Genomic DNA, 14373 nt, shown 5'->3' with positions numbered 1-14373 from the left:
AGAGAAATGGCAGGGCCACAGTTGCTTCAGGTTGTATAGGGACAGCCGCACGTGACTCGCTTGATCGGGAAGCTGCCGTCTCGATGGAGCTGGAGCCCGCTGGAAGCCTAGGCAGTGGGCAGCTGGCGAGCTTCTTCAAGACACAGCTCGGTCAAGAATTTGGTTATCCTTGGGATAACAGTCAAGCTTGCACAAAGGCGGAAAGCATAATTTCTCGGACTATATCATAAGACAGCGTCGTCCAAAATGACCAGTGTAATGGTTCCCACTTATGTGGATAGACTGGGCAATGGTTAACGAAGGTTCGACAGCATGGCATCCCCCGCCACAGCTCCCTCGAGACGACCGGTGAAGCTCGCCAACAGGAGCTTCGCAAAATCGAGACCTATCGTGAATTAGAACATGTTGTTCGAGATGAGGTAGATGAAATTGACTATTACATGTACCCCGAAGGTCCGCTAACACGTGAAGTAGATTGCAAATCACCAGTATACACCTGAGACGTTACAAAAGCTATCTGAACTTCTGAAGAAGAATCCTGAATACTATACCGCCTGGAATGACCGACGCCGAGTGCTCCAGCATCAAATCTCACAAGTGAACTCTGAGGATTCAGAAGAGACGAGCGGTGACCGGATCACGACTCTTATCAAAACAGATTTGCACTTTTTAATCCCTCTCCTGCGCAACTTTCCCAAGTGCTACTGGATTTGGAACTATCGCATGTGGCTTTTAGAAGAAGCCAAACGCCTGCTTCCCCGAAGCGTCGCCCGTAAAGTATGGCAAGAAGAGCTCGGGCTGGTAGGTAAAATGCTTAGTTTGGACAGCCGCAACTTTCACGGATGGGGTTACCGGCGTTTTGTGGTTGAGACCCTAGAATCCCTCTCGTCAACAGATGAAAGTGGTCAGAACCTGACCGAGGCGGAATTTGAGTACGCGAAGAAGATGATCGGCACCAATCTCTCAAACTTCTCTGCCTGGCATTATCGTACTAAACTTATACAGCGGCTATTGAGCGATAGATCAGCCAGTGATGAGGAGCGGAAACAGATGCTTGATGATGGTACGTAATCTCCTTGACGCAGGTTGCTCAAAGGAGGGAACCGAAAACAGACCTGAACATCGTGATTGACGAGCAATGTTCATGACAGAGCTGGAACTTATCCATCGTGCCCTGTGTGATCCATATGACCAGTCACTTTGGTTCTATCATCAGAACTTGATGTGCATTCTGGATCCGGCAAAATCAAGCCAAACAATGGCGCCAAATCTGACTAAAGCGGAGCGGCTAGAATATCTTCATCGCGAGGTTGAGGAAATCCAGGAGATGCTGGACGGAGCCGAAGATTGCAAGTATCTGTATCAGGCGCTCATTGACTGTACTCTTCTAGCCGCCCGGGTGGAGGGGACAACGCCGCATGAAGACCAAAAAACCCAGGTGTTGAATTGGCTGTCCGAGCTGAAGCATCTGGATCCACTGAGAGCCGGACGGTGGCTGGAGTTGGAGCAATCGCTGACCAGCTAAGAGGCCATCCCTTGCCTCTATGCGGGGACTTATGTAGGGAGATCGATCATAGAAAGATACCATCTGATTAGTAAATCATGATCTGCCTTTCCGATCTGCGAGGAGAGTTGATTCTGAGTCGAGTGCTGGTTAAGCACAGCAGCTAAAATTGAGTAGTGCACTACTGGGCATCAACAAACACTGTCTTGAGTCGGACAAAGTGGCGTGTTGTTTTCCCAGATAAATGCTGCGGCATGGTGCATAGGTATGCATGACTAAAACTCCTAGGCGCTTGATAGACCCTGCTTATTGGGAGATTTATGGAAAATAGTATTGGAAGAGGGTGCTGCAGTTGCTTTTGAGGATAGGCGTGACGCCAAGCTTTCCCCTGGCAGTGCTAACAAGGCCAATCGGCCTCAGCTCTGGTCTGGTCTCAGGAGGGAGCACAATTAACTCTCCATTCTTCTTCTTCCTAACCTAAGTAGATACTCTCCTTCTTTGCGTTATTGCTTAATGCTCCATTTTTCTCGGGTTCGGATTCCCTACTTTTCTGCTTCGCGTTGAGAAACCCACCCAGGAGCTGGAATTCCACTCTCGCTCTGCTCTACCATTACCATTCCATTCATCCACCTCCCAAGCCACTTCTTTCCCTCTTCCAACGTTTTCTCGGCCTACTCTTCGCCAGCTCTTATCATGGAATAATTGATTCCGGGGGCGTGCTTGATTTGTATTCCGCGTTTCATCTTCTTATCCACCTTGATCCGAGTTTACACCGACGTTGAACCTATCCTAACAGCTTGACCCTGGTGGTCAACTTTCGAGATGTCTTCCGGAGCGGACAACAGAGACTACGAAGGGGTGCGTGAGGGACTTCCCCTCTTGACTTAATGTGCTCTCAGGAGACTCACCAGCTTCATATTTTCCAGGATTCGTTTCACGACTCATCGGAAACCCCAACCACGAGTAGCAACCTCACCGTTTCAATCCCTCAAAGTGCTTCGACCAGATCGTTGACTGACAGTCCCCCGAGCGGGTCTGTTACAACACCGCAGTTCACCGATGCCCCCCAACTTCCGCCTCGAACACCGGACGAAGATATCAAAAACAATGACTTGTTTGAGGCTAGTACGGAGGGACAATCCGAGGCAGAAGCAACTCCGCGCAGGCACAAGCCACAGAAATCGCCCTTGTTGACGGCGCATCGGTTGTCTACCACCTCCCTCGATGATGTGAACCTGACTAGCAACATCAACAATGATGGCCCTCTTGACAATTCGACATTGGAGCGTGATTCCCAAATAAGCTCGCCACCTCCATTGCCATCTCGAGACTCCACGTCAACACAGGGCTCCCTTTTCCAGGGCTTATCGGGCAGCCTTCCTTCTGTACCATGGGGCCCCCCACCACAGAACAAGAACCCAGCCCCTGCCGCACCGCCCCCACCTCCTTCTCGACGGATAACTAGTCCTTTCGCCTGGCTTTCACGAGCTTCCACAGGGAGCAAAGACGCTGCCACCCCTCCGCAGACTGGGCGTCGCAATACTGCCGCTTCCATCTCAACGATCGGAAGCAATCCTGAGGTCGCTGGCCGTCTACAGGATGCAGAATTCGATAGTTTGAGCATAGGATCGAGGAAGACCCAGCGGAACAGCTTGAAGGACCAGTTCAAGTTACTGCGGATGCGCGAGGAAGGGCAGATACCGGAAAACGACGAAGTAAGTGTTGCGTCAGGACATGCAAGCGTCAGCCACCCTGCGACAAGCCCTCCCCCTAGCATTCCCGAGGAAGGAGAAAACGATGCCACTATCTCGCTACCAGTAGCTTCACCAGCAACATCGCCGCCTGCCGTGCCATCGACGGTCAACCCAAATCTTGCGCCTGGAACGGTGTCGGGCTTCTCGACGTCTGCGGATGATGCATCTACCCCCGTGGACTGGGAGTTATGGCAGCAGCTTGTAAACCAAGGCCCACGGGCCTTGAAAGGGACAAATGCGGAAGAGTTGAATGCTGCCATAAAGCGTGGAATTCCCCAAACAATTCGGGGAGTAATTTGGCAAATTCTGGCGGACAGTAGGAGTCCAGACCTTGAGGAGGTTTACAGGGAGCTGGTTGTGCGGGGCACAGATAAGGAGAAACCGCGGGCTAATGGTGTTATCAATGGGAACCAAGACTCAGTTGCTTCATCTTCACGTTCTTCCATCCGTTCAGAGCGCTCCATGTCAGTGGCTACATCAACCCACAGCCCTTCCCTGAGCCCTTCTCACGAGGTCGACCCGGAGAAGCTGGCCAAAGATCAGGCTGCCGATGAACTTGCCAGGAAGAAGAGGGCCAAGGAGGACGCGACCGTGCTCCAGAAGCTTGAGAAGGCTATCCGTCGGGACTTGGGTGCTCGCACGAGCTACTCGCGGTACTTTGTTTCACAGGGTAATCAAGAGGGCCTGTTCGGGTTATGTAAGGCCTATGCTCTGTATGATGAAGCTGTTGGATATGCCCAAGGCATGAATTTCATCGTCATGCCTTTATTATTCAACGTAAGTAACTCAACGCTGCGCGCCTAGTGCCACGATATTTGATTGACTGATATGCCTCATATAGATGGATGAGGCCGAGGCTTTCACTCTGATGGTGAAGCTTATGAACCAGTATGGCCTACGGGAAATGTTCATTCAGGATATGCCTGGCTTGCACCGCAGTTTGTTTCTTTTCGAACGATTACTTGAAGATTTCGAACCTGCCGTTTATTGTCACCTGCGCCGACGATCCGTCGACCCGCAGCTCTATGCCACCCAGTGGTTCTTGACCCTTTTTGCCTACCGATTCCCTCTGCAGCTTGTTCTTCGAATCTACGATCTTATTTTCGAAGAAGGATTAGAAAGCACGATACTGAAGTTTGCACTTGCAATCATGCGACGGAATGCAGATGCTCTTTTGGCCATGAAGGACATGAAACCATTGACAACCTTTTTGCAGGAACGTTTGTTTGACGCTTATATCGATAAGCAACCGACACCATCATCTATCCTTGAATCAGGATTCTTCGGATCATCAGGCGCCGCAGATAAGGAAATCTATCGTGCTGATATCATGGTTCATGATGCATGTGAAATTCCTCTTGAGCCCGCGACAATCAAGGCATATACAGCTGAGTGGGAGCAGAAGGTGCGATCCGAGAAAGAGCGTGAAGCCGAATTGATTTCCCTGAAACATACTGTAGCGACTCAAAGTGCTCGTATTAGACTTCTGGAGGAGCAAGCAGAGACATCTGATAAAGAGCATGTCCAGCTTGCCTCAGAAGTTGTGCACTTGAAGGTCGAGAACGAGGAGCTTTCTGACATGAACGACGCCTTGAAAATGCAGGTCACTGAGCTCAAAATCGTGGTTGACAAGCAGCCTGCGGAAGTCGAGCAGAAACTCCAGACCGAAATGGATCGCATCATGAAACGCAATCTCGAGGTGCAAAACGAGAACCGCGCTATGGGGGAGCAAACGGCAGAGATGGAGAAGGAGCTTGTTGCTGCTAAGCTCAGTTACGCCGAAGTAAGTGTGCTGCCCTGGCTCCGGCATCGAAACTTTTATTAACATGCTGTTTAGATTCACGAGCAATACGAGAATCTCAAGCAAAAGTGGAGTGACCTTCGCAAGGCTCTCGACTAAATGTACATCAACCTCTTGCTCCGGAGCTTTTGGAATCCTCCAACATCCTTGGTCCACGCAGCCCCTTGACTTCACCTATAGTGTACATTTCCCTGGCTGATGGGAATATTGGTCTATGGTTCTCCTGGCTGAGAACCTAAACAACCCTGTATCATGTTCATGCTTTATATCCCATTTGACCGCGCATATGGCAACGGCCCCAGTCTAGTGATGACTAGCGTGTCACGAATACCAATGTATCTTCCACGCTCTCTTTTCTTTGCCCCAATCTTTGCTCTATCCAAGCCCAGTCGTCTTCCAGGCTGTTTCAAAGGCACGGTTCTCGGTGAAAAGTAATAATACCCATTGTATATGTCGACATAGTCGGTTGAGCCTGTCGTACTTCCCGAGTCTCAAACAACTAAGGCCATCCCATCAAAGCACACTCTCGAAATAACTTGTCAAAACATCCTCCTTCGCCGGGCCCGCAACCGCCTTCAACGCCTTATGCGCCTCACACTCCGTATCATAATACTTCATATCCTCCAGCGACGCGAAAGTCGTCTTCACAGAGAGATTGAAGCCCTTGTTTCGCGGGTCGGGAAAGGAGGGGCCCGCGGCCGCGGAGAGGATGTATGGTTTTCCGTCCTAGGAGTGGGTGAGGATGTCAATTGAGCTGAATTGGGCGCATGGAGGTGTGTTGAGGAGTATGAGCATGGAAAAGAAAAAAATAGCGACGGGATGTGGAATGGCTTACCTTGACGGCTGTTTTTGCGAGAACCTTGTATTGCTCTAGCACGCGGTCTCGGGCTGCCTCGTCGGGGATTTTGAAGAGGGTGATGCGTTCGATGGGAGCCATTGATGCGGTATATCTAGAGAAATGCCTGATAGGGACTTTTTGATGGTGAAAAGAGAACGGGGTAGCACGAAAAGTGGTAAGACGGGGAAGGTGTATACAGGGTTGTTGGTGTTGAGTAGGTGTTCGGCGAACTTTATAAGAATGGAGGGGTCTGGAGTAATGACTCCCTGTGCGGGGTAAAAACGTCTTTTGAGGAGACATATTATTAATTTTGATACATATTTTATGCTAGCTTGGTGCTTGAGAATTGCTCTGGAGTCTGGATATTCCCCTGGGGTGTCCTGGAATTGTTCCGACAACCTGTCGGAAAACGGGTAGCGTCGGATATTTTAGACAGGTTGTTGCGGGGGCAGGTGTATTATGTTTTTGAGGGAACCTGAGATTGACTAAAGATCTAGGCCCCGGAATGTTCAATGATATCTTGTATATATCCCGGTACTCTTGAATGAGGGCATATCATGACTGCTGCTCTGAATGAGTTTGAAAAATGCGGAAATTGATGGGAGGGACATCGGCTTCATTCCGCCCCGGGTATTCCTTTTGTCGGCCGTGCGGAATCCCGAGTATACGGCATTACAATATCCGCGGACAGCCGTTTGCGCTTCATCTTGAATGAGGGCTTGGATAATACTCTTTTCGAGAGTATCAACATGATGTCTGTTATTCTCCCTCTTGGAGAATTGGTGACTGAGGAACCAAACATTCCAAACCCTCCCTTACTGATTTAGTTTTGTAGAATTCGTTGGTCGAAGACCGAGCACGGTATCTGATGATGCCTGGAGAATTGCACAGGCCTGTGAAGTCAAGTCACAATTGATGTGAACCAAAGGAGAAGATATGCTGAGCCACGCGGGTCCTATGGCCGAGCCGCTCTTCATAGAGCCATCGATTGTCCCCTCGCGGCGTTCCTTAGCTAGTCTGCGAGTTGTTTGCCTCGGATTGGGGTTGTGTGATATCCGGTGCGGGCACGCATTTCTCGATGTAGATGTGAATATGGGACGTTCCAATGATGGTGAAACTTAAGGCTTAAGTTGTGCTTGCCTTGCTGTATTCGGTTTTTTATAAAGACCTTCGGTTGTCACCGAACGAGCTCATTCGTTCCAACCTTGGAGGTGAAAACTGTTCACATCCAGTTAAGCATCATTAACCGGCTCGGGCCGATTCTTGAAAATGATCTTGTACTTCACGATCTGAACAATCTCCAACTCCTCCGCACTCTCTTCCACTGCCCCCATTTCTCGTCGCTGGAGGATAGCTAGGGGTTTCGGCAGCTTTTTGACTTCGCCTGTCATACGCTGATACCTCCCAACATAGAGATATGCCCTCTTCATCCATTGTGTGTCGTCCTTTGCGTTTTGCGGGGAGTAGGCCGGAAACATGAGCTTGCCGACTGGAGTTTCGTAGAAGAGCGAGGCGTTTTCTAGCCCAGCAGATTCATATCCAAGCTCTGCGTCAGTCCGCGCAGGGAGATTGATAGTGCCTTGGAGTTCGAGGAGTGCGAGGCCGGAGGGTGTTTGGAGGAGTTGAGGGAGGGGATTGTGGGCGTCGTTGCGCGACGCGGAGGGGCGGGGATGGAGGGGAATGGACGGCATTATCTCTCAGCTCAAAGCGATATGGGCGTCTAATTTGTAAACACGGCAGACAGCGAGGTTGTTGGGCGCGCGATTAAAGACCCGGGACATCTGCAGATTAAGTTTTTTGCGGTTGGAGGTATTGAGAGGAAGATGTAGCAACGCAGAGGTTTCAGTCGCGAAATTGATTTTAGCGCGTTGCGTCTCCACACAGATTAAAGATCAAGGTGGTGTGGTTCCCGACGATCATTATGAGAGTTATACTCTGCAGAAGCTGCAGCACAAGCTACTCTTTGATTCATGTATATCTAACAATTCCTCCATACTGCTCCAGCCTTTAGTTGGTGTCACGGGGAGTTGTTTGCTTGTATCGGAATTGTCCTGGTTGGGGCAATGAAAGGTAGATAGATGAGCATATAGTTCTCGTACCAAATGGTTCGTTAGAAACAGGCAATGTATTCGAGGCTCTCCGGGGACAGTTTCATCATTGAACCGTTAACACCGAGCCCTCGAGTTGCAGGAATAGACTTTGACAACTGTAGCCCTGGGAAGATCACCCGTTCATACAAGACAGAAAAGCGACATCTAAATCGTAGAGAGTGGCAGCTAGTTCCTTTCCCAGATATGGAAGAAGCTCGGTCGCGCAGAAAGCTTGCTTTGAGCTGTGAGCTGTGAGCAAGGCATCAGGGACCCAGTTCCTTCTCGACACCGAACAGTATGGCGCTGCGCCTGCAGCGCGCGCCAGCTGATCTGGAGTGTGTGCGGCAATAGGTAAAACGGACAAGCTCAGTAACCGTGTCAACAAAGCTAGGTATCCTTGGCCATTGTCGTAGAGTCTGAGGGTTGACCGGTAGGGGCACGTTGTTGTATTCCGTGAGCTTCACGCGGTGGTCCTGGGGATCGCACTTCAATTCTTGTAGAGCAAGCCATCAGCTGGCGGTCTTACGGTAACAAGCATCCTCAAGGTTTACAAGTCCCCGAATAGCCTCATTGACCGTCTCTTCATCCGTCGTTCCCACAGGGCCGTGCATCTTCCCGTACCGCAGGTCACTTAGCTCACCGACGACAGAATTGAGCTCCGCCAAGATAGTGGTTGCTTCTCTATCCACTCCGGCCATCTCATGCTCAATGCCAGCACAGGCTATCTCCATTGCAGACAAAAGACTTGAAACTGAATGATAGTCTTCTGAGGAGACGGATGTCGGGCCAAACAACTGAACATCCATGTTCATCTCTCGTTGGTCGTCTAATTCAGCGCCGTCAACACCTGTCTCTGTAATAGCTTTTCGGAGCTCGGCCTTCTGGCTGTCTCCTTGCCTGACTTCTTTGTCAATGTGCTCATTGACTATGTCCATATCTTGCTCCCGGAGCTGTTGCAATTCACGGTAGAGAACTCGGATATGCGGGTGAGACCGCAGACGCTTTGGAAAAAGTCCAGTAAATTGCTGTAATGACATGACTGTTGGCAAGGAAGCTGCCGACAGCAAGAAATTACTGAGAATCGAAGTCTCTGAAGGCGCCATAGTGCAGATTTGACAAGTTGGCGTTATGGATTGTTGGGCGGCAAGACAGATAGCAACCCACGGAAGGTTGAGAGGGGCTTAACACAAGTTTAGGCGTTAAAGATAATGAAAGATGCTGGAATTGGTTTAAAAGGGGTGACTGGGTGGGCATCTGGGGTGGTAAGGAGAGGTTGTTCAGGAGTTAGGCCCGGTAGAGCGCGAATTTCCTTTTTTGTCAAGCACGCGTAAAGTAGTTCTTCCGCTTCCTCTCTCTCTCTCTCTCTCTCTCTCTCTGTCTCCTCCCTCTTCTTCCCTCACCACCCTTGCCAACACCAACCCTGTCGACATTTTCCAATCTCTGCAGTTCAGTGCTCACGTCAATTTGCCTTATAAGACGCATTTCAATATTAGAAGGCTTGGTACTTTCTCTTCTATCGGTCTTAGTTCTCCATCGGTCTGGCTTGCGTTATCAAACCCAAACCTAGAGAAAATACAGAATCTACCTCTTTTGAGCTAGGAACCAGGCCTCTTTAGCCTGACTGAGGGGTGATTGTGCAACCTGTGGGGATATTACGCGCTCCTGTGGTGTCAACGAATCTTGCTACCATCTCGGAGTGCCTCGAGGCCCAGTTCAACGGCTCATATCCTAAGGGACCTGGGTAATTAAGTGACCAGCGCCAACAGAAGGATTAGCTGCTGCCTCGAATTCTGCTAGAGCCGTGTGACGACCACCCAACTGCGGTCCTGCAAGCATTAGTTACTTGCTTTATTTCCAACCAGCTCAGGAAGCAGTCTTTCTATCTTCAGTTGCGCATCTGACTTCATCAACTCCATTATGGCACCAGCACAAACCAGCTATTCGAGAGACGAGAAGGTTCTTTGTTTTCATCATGAGATCCTGTACGAGGCGAAGATCCTCGATCTACGACACACAGACTCGGATGACCGAAAAAGCCCGTACGAGTACCTAGTCCATTACAAAGGCTGGAAGAACACGTAAGTTTTATCTGTTTCTTAGGAACTCCCGGTGAACCCTTCGAAGTGCGTCTAGTTCTAATGCGCGGCGATGTCTGTCACGGGATGGGGAAGTTCTGGCCTCAACACCCTTGACTTCTCACCGCGTGGAAGCTCGCACCCCTTGATGGGGAAGCTGGGGCGCGTTTAAGCAATATTGAAGCTCACATAATACAGATGGGATGACTGGGTACCCCAAGACCGCCTACGTAAATTTACCGATGAGAACAGAGAATTGGCCACTACCCTTCGCCGGGAAGCTGAAGCTGCGCTTCGTCAGAAGAGCACGAAAGCCTCTGTCAAGAAGAGGGGGGGCTCCGACCGCAGCTCCGCCCGTGGAAGCGAGGAACGACAGACTTCAGTTCCCGGTCGAGGTACTAAGAGAGCTAGAGATAATGATGTCGAAAAGGTATGTTGCCGGTATTAGCTAAAGTACCTGCTAACTGAGGGGGTTTGAGCACACCGCTACACCCCGGAACAACGCGTATACATCGTGCTGACTGTATTTCCTAGGAGGAAAACTTCTATACCAGACCGTCAGTGCGCATTGTAATGCCAGACAATCTCAAGTCGCTTCTTGTCGACGATTGGGAAAATGTGACGAAGAACCAGCAAGTCGTGGCCTTACCAGCCAAGAGCTCAGTCAATCAAATCCTGGACGACTACCTTACAGAGGAGAAGCCGAAACGCACAGGGTCGTCTGACTTAGATGTCCTGGAAGAAGTAATTGTAGGCGTGCGTGATTATTTCGATAAGTCTCTGGACAAGATTCTTTTGTATAGGTTTGAACGGGAGCAATACCGTGCTCTTCGCAAGAAGTGGGAATCCGAAAACGCCGACAAGAACGCCGACAAAAAGCCCTCGGGACCTCTTGACACCTACGGCGCGGAACATTTGACGCGTCTGTTCGGTATGTTCTCTTATGTTTTATCTTTCTGCCAAACATTTTTTTTCTAACCAATACTTCCAGCCACGATGCCGGAACTCATCGCACAAACAAATATGGACCTTCAGTCCACGAACAGACTGCGCGAGGAACTTTCCAAATTCACGATCTGGCTGAGCAAAAACTCTAACAACTATTTTGCTACAAGGTACATGACTGCGAGCAACGAATACATTGAAAAATCTCGCGGAGTTCCAAATCCAACCCCGGGTACTGCCACCTCACGGCTGGTTTAAGGAATTGGGTCAATTGGATCAATTGCAGCACCCTTTTTCCATTGCCATTTATTCTATCCGGAGTCAACGATAGTGACCCGACCTCCCTTTCCATGCCACCTTTTTGTATTACGCAGCAGACCAGCTTCATCATGTGGGTCACGCTGGAGATTTCTACACGCATTACTCGGATTATGGGGTTATTTTGTATTATTATGGGATATTAGATGGGAAAGTCCAGAAAATGGGAACATGCCGATTTCCTCTTCTTTGATAGGTCTCAATTTACTCAATGCTTTGAAAGGGACCAACGAGAAACAGCCGCAAGAATCAAACGAAGCGAATTTCAATAATCTATAATAGATTACATTGCATCCAATCCGGATCAGCAGGAACATATACAATTAAAAAATCCCAGGACTCACTCCCATCCCGAAAGAGACGAAGATTACTACATGATATGAAGCAAGACATCTCCCAAAGCTACAAAAGAAGCCTAAGCTACCAGCTGCGCCGCATCATCAACCGCACACCGCGCAGCCCGCTTCAATTCCGTCTTCCAATCCGTTTCGCGGTATCTCGTCCAAGCGCTCAACCCCTCCGGCGGCTGAATGCTCAATGTATCATACCCCTGTTTTATGATCCGGTGAACCTCGCGCGGACCCAGGTTCTTCTTCTGAGCTGCTGGAATTGGGACCGGCGTTTGAGCATCTCCACCCTCGGTTTGATTCTCTGCGGCTGTACCTGGGTTGAAGAGGAGAGCGTAGAAATGTGTCGAGACAGATAGAAGGGTTTCGACGGCTGCGACGTGAATATCCTTATTTGAGTCGGATTTGGTGAGGGCGGCTGATGACGAGGTCGGCTTTAGGCCGTATACGTCGCGGAACTTGGCGATGATGGGGCCTGTTTCGACGAGTTTGTAGAAGAGGTCATCGTACGAGGAGGGGTCAGGGAGGAAAGTGTCGCCTGCGGAGACGCAAAATGCGACTAGGTCGACAAGTGAGGTGGTTAGGGTTGTGATACCGGGGCTTGAGGTTAGGTCGGAGACGTAGGTGGTTAGGAAGCGCATGAGGGAGAGCAGGTTGCGCCAGAGTTCGGACCAGTGGTAGGGGAGCCGGATTCGGTTCATGGAGAGGTAGGTTAGGATGCGAAGGAGAATTGCGAGTGTGTGGCTGCGAGCGTGAGAGAGGTTTCTGGAATTTCAGAGTGGAAAGACTATACCTATAGAGCTGGACGTCAAGGCGACGACGGAGGTTATGTGACATGGCATCGATGAGGATGTCAAAGATCGCGGTCGCGAGCACTCTATCCCCTGTCATGAGGGGAAGATATGGCTGTCTTTGTCTACAAAGACGGACTTTTCGTTTGCTCTCGTCACTGCAGAGCAGTTTGCAAGAAGTCGAGTCCTCTGAGAGGATCCGTAGCGTGAAGAGACTAAGTTCGGCGTAGTATGCGACTCTTGGAGAACGGTAGGCGTGATGCAAGAGATACGAGGTGACGGAGAGAAAGCTCGAGAAGGGAGACTCCTCGCTATCTTTGTCAGGGGCAGAACTAATCAAATGATAACCAAAAAGCTTATTTGCGTTGGTGAAATCATAGGTGGCCAGAAGGATGGCTGCTTGTTGCGCGGGTCTAAGCTCATTAGCAAGTCGCACACGAGAAAAGGCGTCCATGATCTTACAAAGTCGCAAACATCTCTTTTGCCTCCTCGGGCGAGGGAGGATTCGGCTTCTCTTTTTTGCCCGGAGCCAGAACGCCCAGCCCGAAGTATATCAGAGTCCCCATCAGGGACCAGCCCTCGGGGGAATCATCTTGTACGGCCACATATCCATTTCTTAAGGCACCACATGAGATACCGACTCCTTTGACGATCTTTTGTATGCTTGTCTCATTCACAAAGTCATCAAGGCGTAGCTGGTATGGATTCTGAAACTCAAACTTGTTATAGTTGGCGAGCAGTCCCAGCAGGAGGAACGGCTCGAATATTTGCATGGGCGATTCCGTCTCATGCACAAGCTTGAGGTAGTCTGGTAAGCATTATAAAACAGACTGGGTAATGAGAGACAAACTTTCATGATTGAGGGAAACAAGTCTCGGTGAGTGAAGTATGAAACTAGGCTGGTCTTGTATGCCCCACTGGCCATGGCGATTGCTGTTCGGATCGCCTTGAACCGGAGGTCATCTGAAAGCTTCAGTACATATCAAGTAGTGCTAGAGATAAAGTTAGCAGAATGTAGAACACATACTGTTGCTGCCACTGCGGATAATGGTGTCTAAAACAGCGACAAAATTGGATATGACCTGGTCAACTCGGTCGAGACCAGCCAGAATAGTGATGACATCGGAGCTCGGATTGGTGTACTTCTTCTTCAGAACGCAAGCTAAGAAGACCGTCAAGGTCTTTGTCGCTTAGAAGCCAGCTAAGGTGTCTCAGGTCGCAGAACTCACCTCTAAAGCGCAGGAGTCCGCAGGACTAGATCCAGAGGCAGCCTCCCGTATCCCACGGGCAAAAAGCTGCTGGGTGCTCGACTGATAGCAGTCAATACGGAAAAGCCCCCAGAAGCCCCAATAGCCCAAATAAGGTGATGACTGACCTGAAGGTTCAATGTTTCGTCAGGACTGAGCGCCTCAAGAATGGAATTGAGTTGGGCCCGGTCAGGCGGCAATAGGAAGAATTCCCTCCAGAACCCTTCTGAAGGTTCGGCATAGTCTGAGCTCTATGGAATGTCAGCACAAACATTTGAGGGTGCTGCATCGGAGTGTTACTTGAAATAGATTTTCGTATAGTTGGACGATTTTCGGCTTGAAGTATTCAGGTCTACTTTGCTGTGTTAAGGGGGATTCCATGGTAAGAGACATGGTTCACTGTCGGCATTGCACAAAACAGGCTAGAACAAGACAGAGGGTGTGGCAGCAACGAGGAGACCCAAGATCAATATCGCGACCTAGTCATTTTATTTGAACCTTGAGATGATGCAGACAAATATCCTCCGTCGTATCAGGTCCTCCCGAACAGGAACGGCTGCATGTGACTTGACATGTGGCTTGAATTTGAGCCACTTCTTGGCACTTGATTCCTACCTAATCGACCAGCAGCCGGGGCCACGGGTTAGTGGAACGATCCGAGCA

General features: G+C 49.9%; 7 protein-coding genes across 7 annotated transcripts; 3 read left to right on the top strand and 4 right to left on the bottom strand.

Annotated features, from left to right (window-relative positions):
- The first annotated feature begins 2 nt into the window (after positions 1–2).
- Positions 3–1897, top strand: BJY04DRAFT_177218 (Rab geranylgeranyltransferase BET4). Its single transcript, XM_073709579.1, has 4 exons — positions 3–255; positions 312–419; positions 475–1063; positions 1152–1897. The coding sequence occupies exons 1-4, from the start codon at positions 247–249 to the stop codon at positions 1523–1525; spliced, it is 1080 nt and encodes a 359-aa protein (XP_073576888.1). The 5' UTR covers positions 3–246; the 3' UTR covers positions 1526–1897.
- Positions 1898–2326: 429 nt separating this feature from the next.
- Positions 2327–5481, top strand: BJY04DRAFT_227268 (putative GTPase activating protein (Gyp5); the record flags this gene model as incomplete). Its single annotated transcript, XM_073718593.1, has 4 exons — positions 2327–2362; positions 2431–4035; positions 4100–5041; positions 5096–5481. 4 exons carry the CDS (start codon positions 2327–2329, stop codon positions 5156–5158), a joined length of 2646 nt encoding a protein of 881 aa, XP_073576887.1. The 3' UTR covers positions 5159–5481.
- Positions 5051–6198, bottom strand: BJY04DRAFT_177213 (Dabb family protein; the record flags this gene model as incomplete). The annotated part of the gene is made up of 2 exons (XM_073709578.1): positions 5051–5785; positions 5895–6198. Coding segments are annotated over 2 exons (517 nt in total), but the record flags the coding sequence as incomplete, so codon positions are not given.
- Positions 6199–6914: 716 nt separating this feature from the next.
- Positions 6915–7710, bottom strand: BJY04DRAFT_46283 (Ctf8 family protein). The gene has a single exon (XM_073720442.1). The coding sequence runs from the start codon at positions 7586–7588 to the stop codon at positions 7130–7132; it is 459 nt and encodes a 152-aa protein (XP_073576885.1). The 5' UTR covers positions 7589–7710; the 3' UTR covers positions 6915–7129.
- A 449-nt stretch (positions 7711–8159) lies between these two features.
- Positions 8160–9236, bottom strand: BJY04DRAFT_177210 (Cnl2/NKP2 family protein). The gene is made up of 2 exons (XM_073709577.1): positions 8514–9236; positions 8160–8480 (listed from the first exon to the last, which is right to left on the bottom strand). Exons 1-2 carry the CDS (start codon positions 9088–9090, stop codon positions 8251–8253), a joined length of 807 nt encoding a protein of 268 aa, XP_073576884.1. The 5' UTR covers positions 9091–9236; the 3' UTR covers positions 8160–8250.
- Positions 9237–9374: 138 nt separating this feature from the next.
- BJY04DRAFT_177209 (MRG family protein) lies at positions 9375–11569 on the top strand. The gene is made up of 4 exons (XM_073709576.1): positions 9375–10065; positions 10261–10492; positions 10597–10993; positions 11054–11569. The coding sequence occupies exons 1-4, from the start codon at positions 9905–9907 to the stop codon at positions 11263–11265; spliced, it is 1002 nt and encodes a 333-aa protein (XP_073576883.1). The 5' UTR covers positions 9375–9904; the 3' UTR covers positions 11266–11569.
- On the bottom strand, positions 11555–14347 carry BJY04DRAFT_177206 (ARMH3 family protein). The gene is made up of 8 exons (XM_073709575.1): positions 14011–14347; positions 13839–13961; positions 13693–13773; positions 13491–13644; positions 13314–13426; positions 12926–13260; positions 12466–12876; positions 11555–12416 (listed from the first exon to the last, which is right to left on the bottom strand). The coding sequence occupies exons 1-8, from the start codon at positions 14101–14103 to the stop codon at positions 11741–11743; spliced, it is 1986 nt and encodes a 661-aa protein (XP_073576882.1). The 5' UTR covers positions 14104–14347; the 3' UTR covers positions 11555–11740.
- Positions 14348–14373: the final 26 nt, after the last annotated feature.

Source organism: Aspergillus karnatakaensis, assembly GCF_047715665.1.
Source record: "Aspergillus karnatakaensis strain CBS 102800 unplaced genomic scaffold BJY04scaffold_2, whole genome shotgun sequence".
Lineage (NCBI taxonomy): Eukaryota > Fungi > Ascomycota > Eurotiomycetes > Eurotiales > Aspergillaceae > Aspergillus > Aspergillus karnatakaensis.
This window is presented reverse-complemented; position numbering and strand designations above follow the sequence as displayed.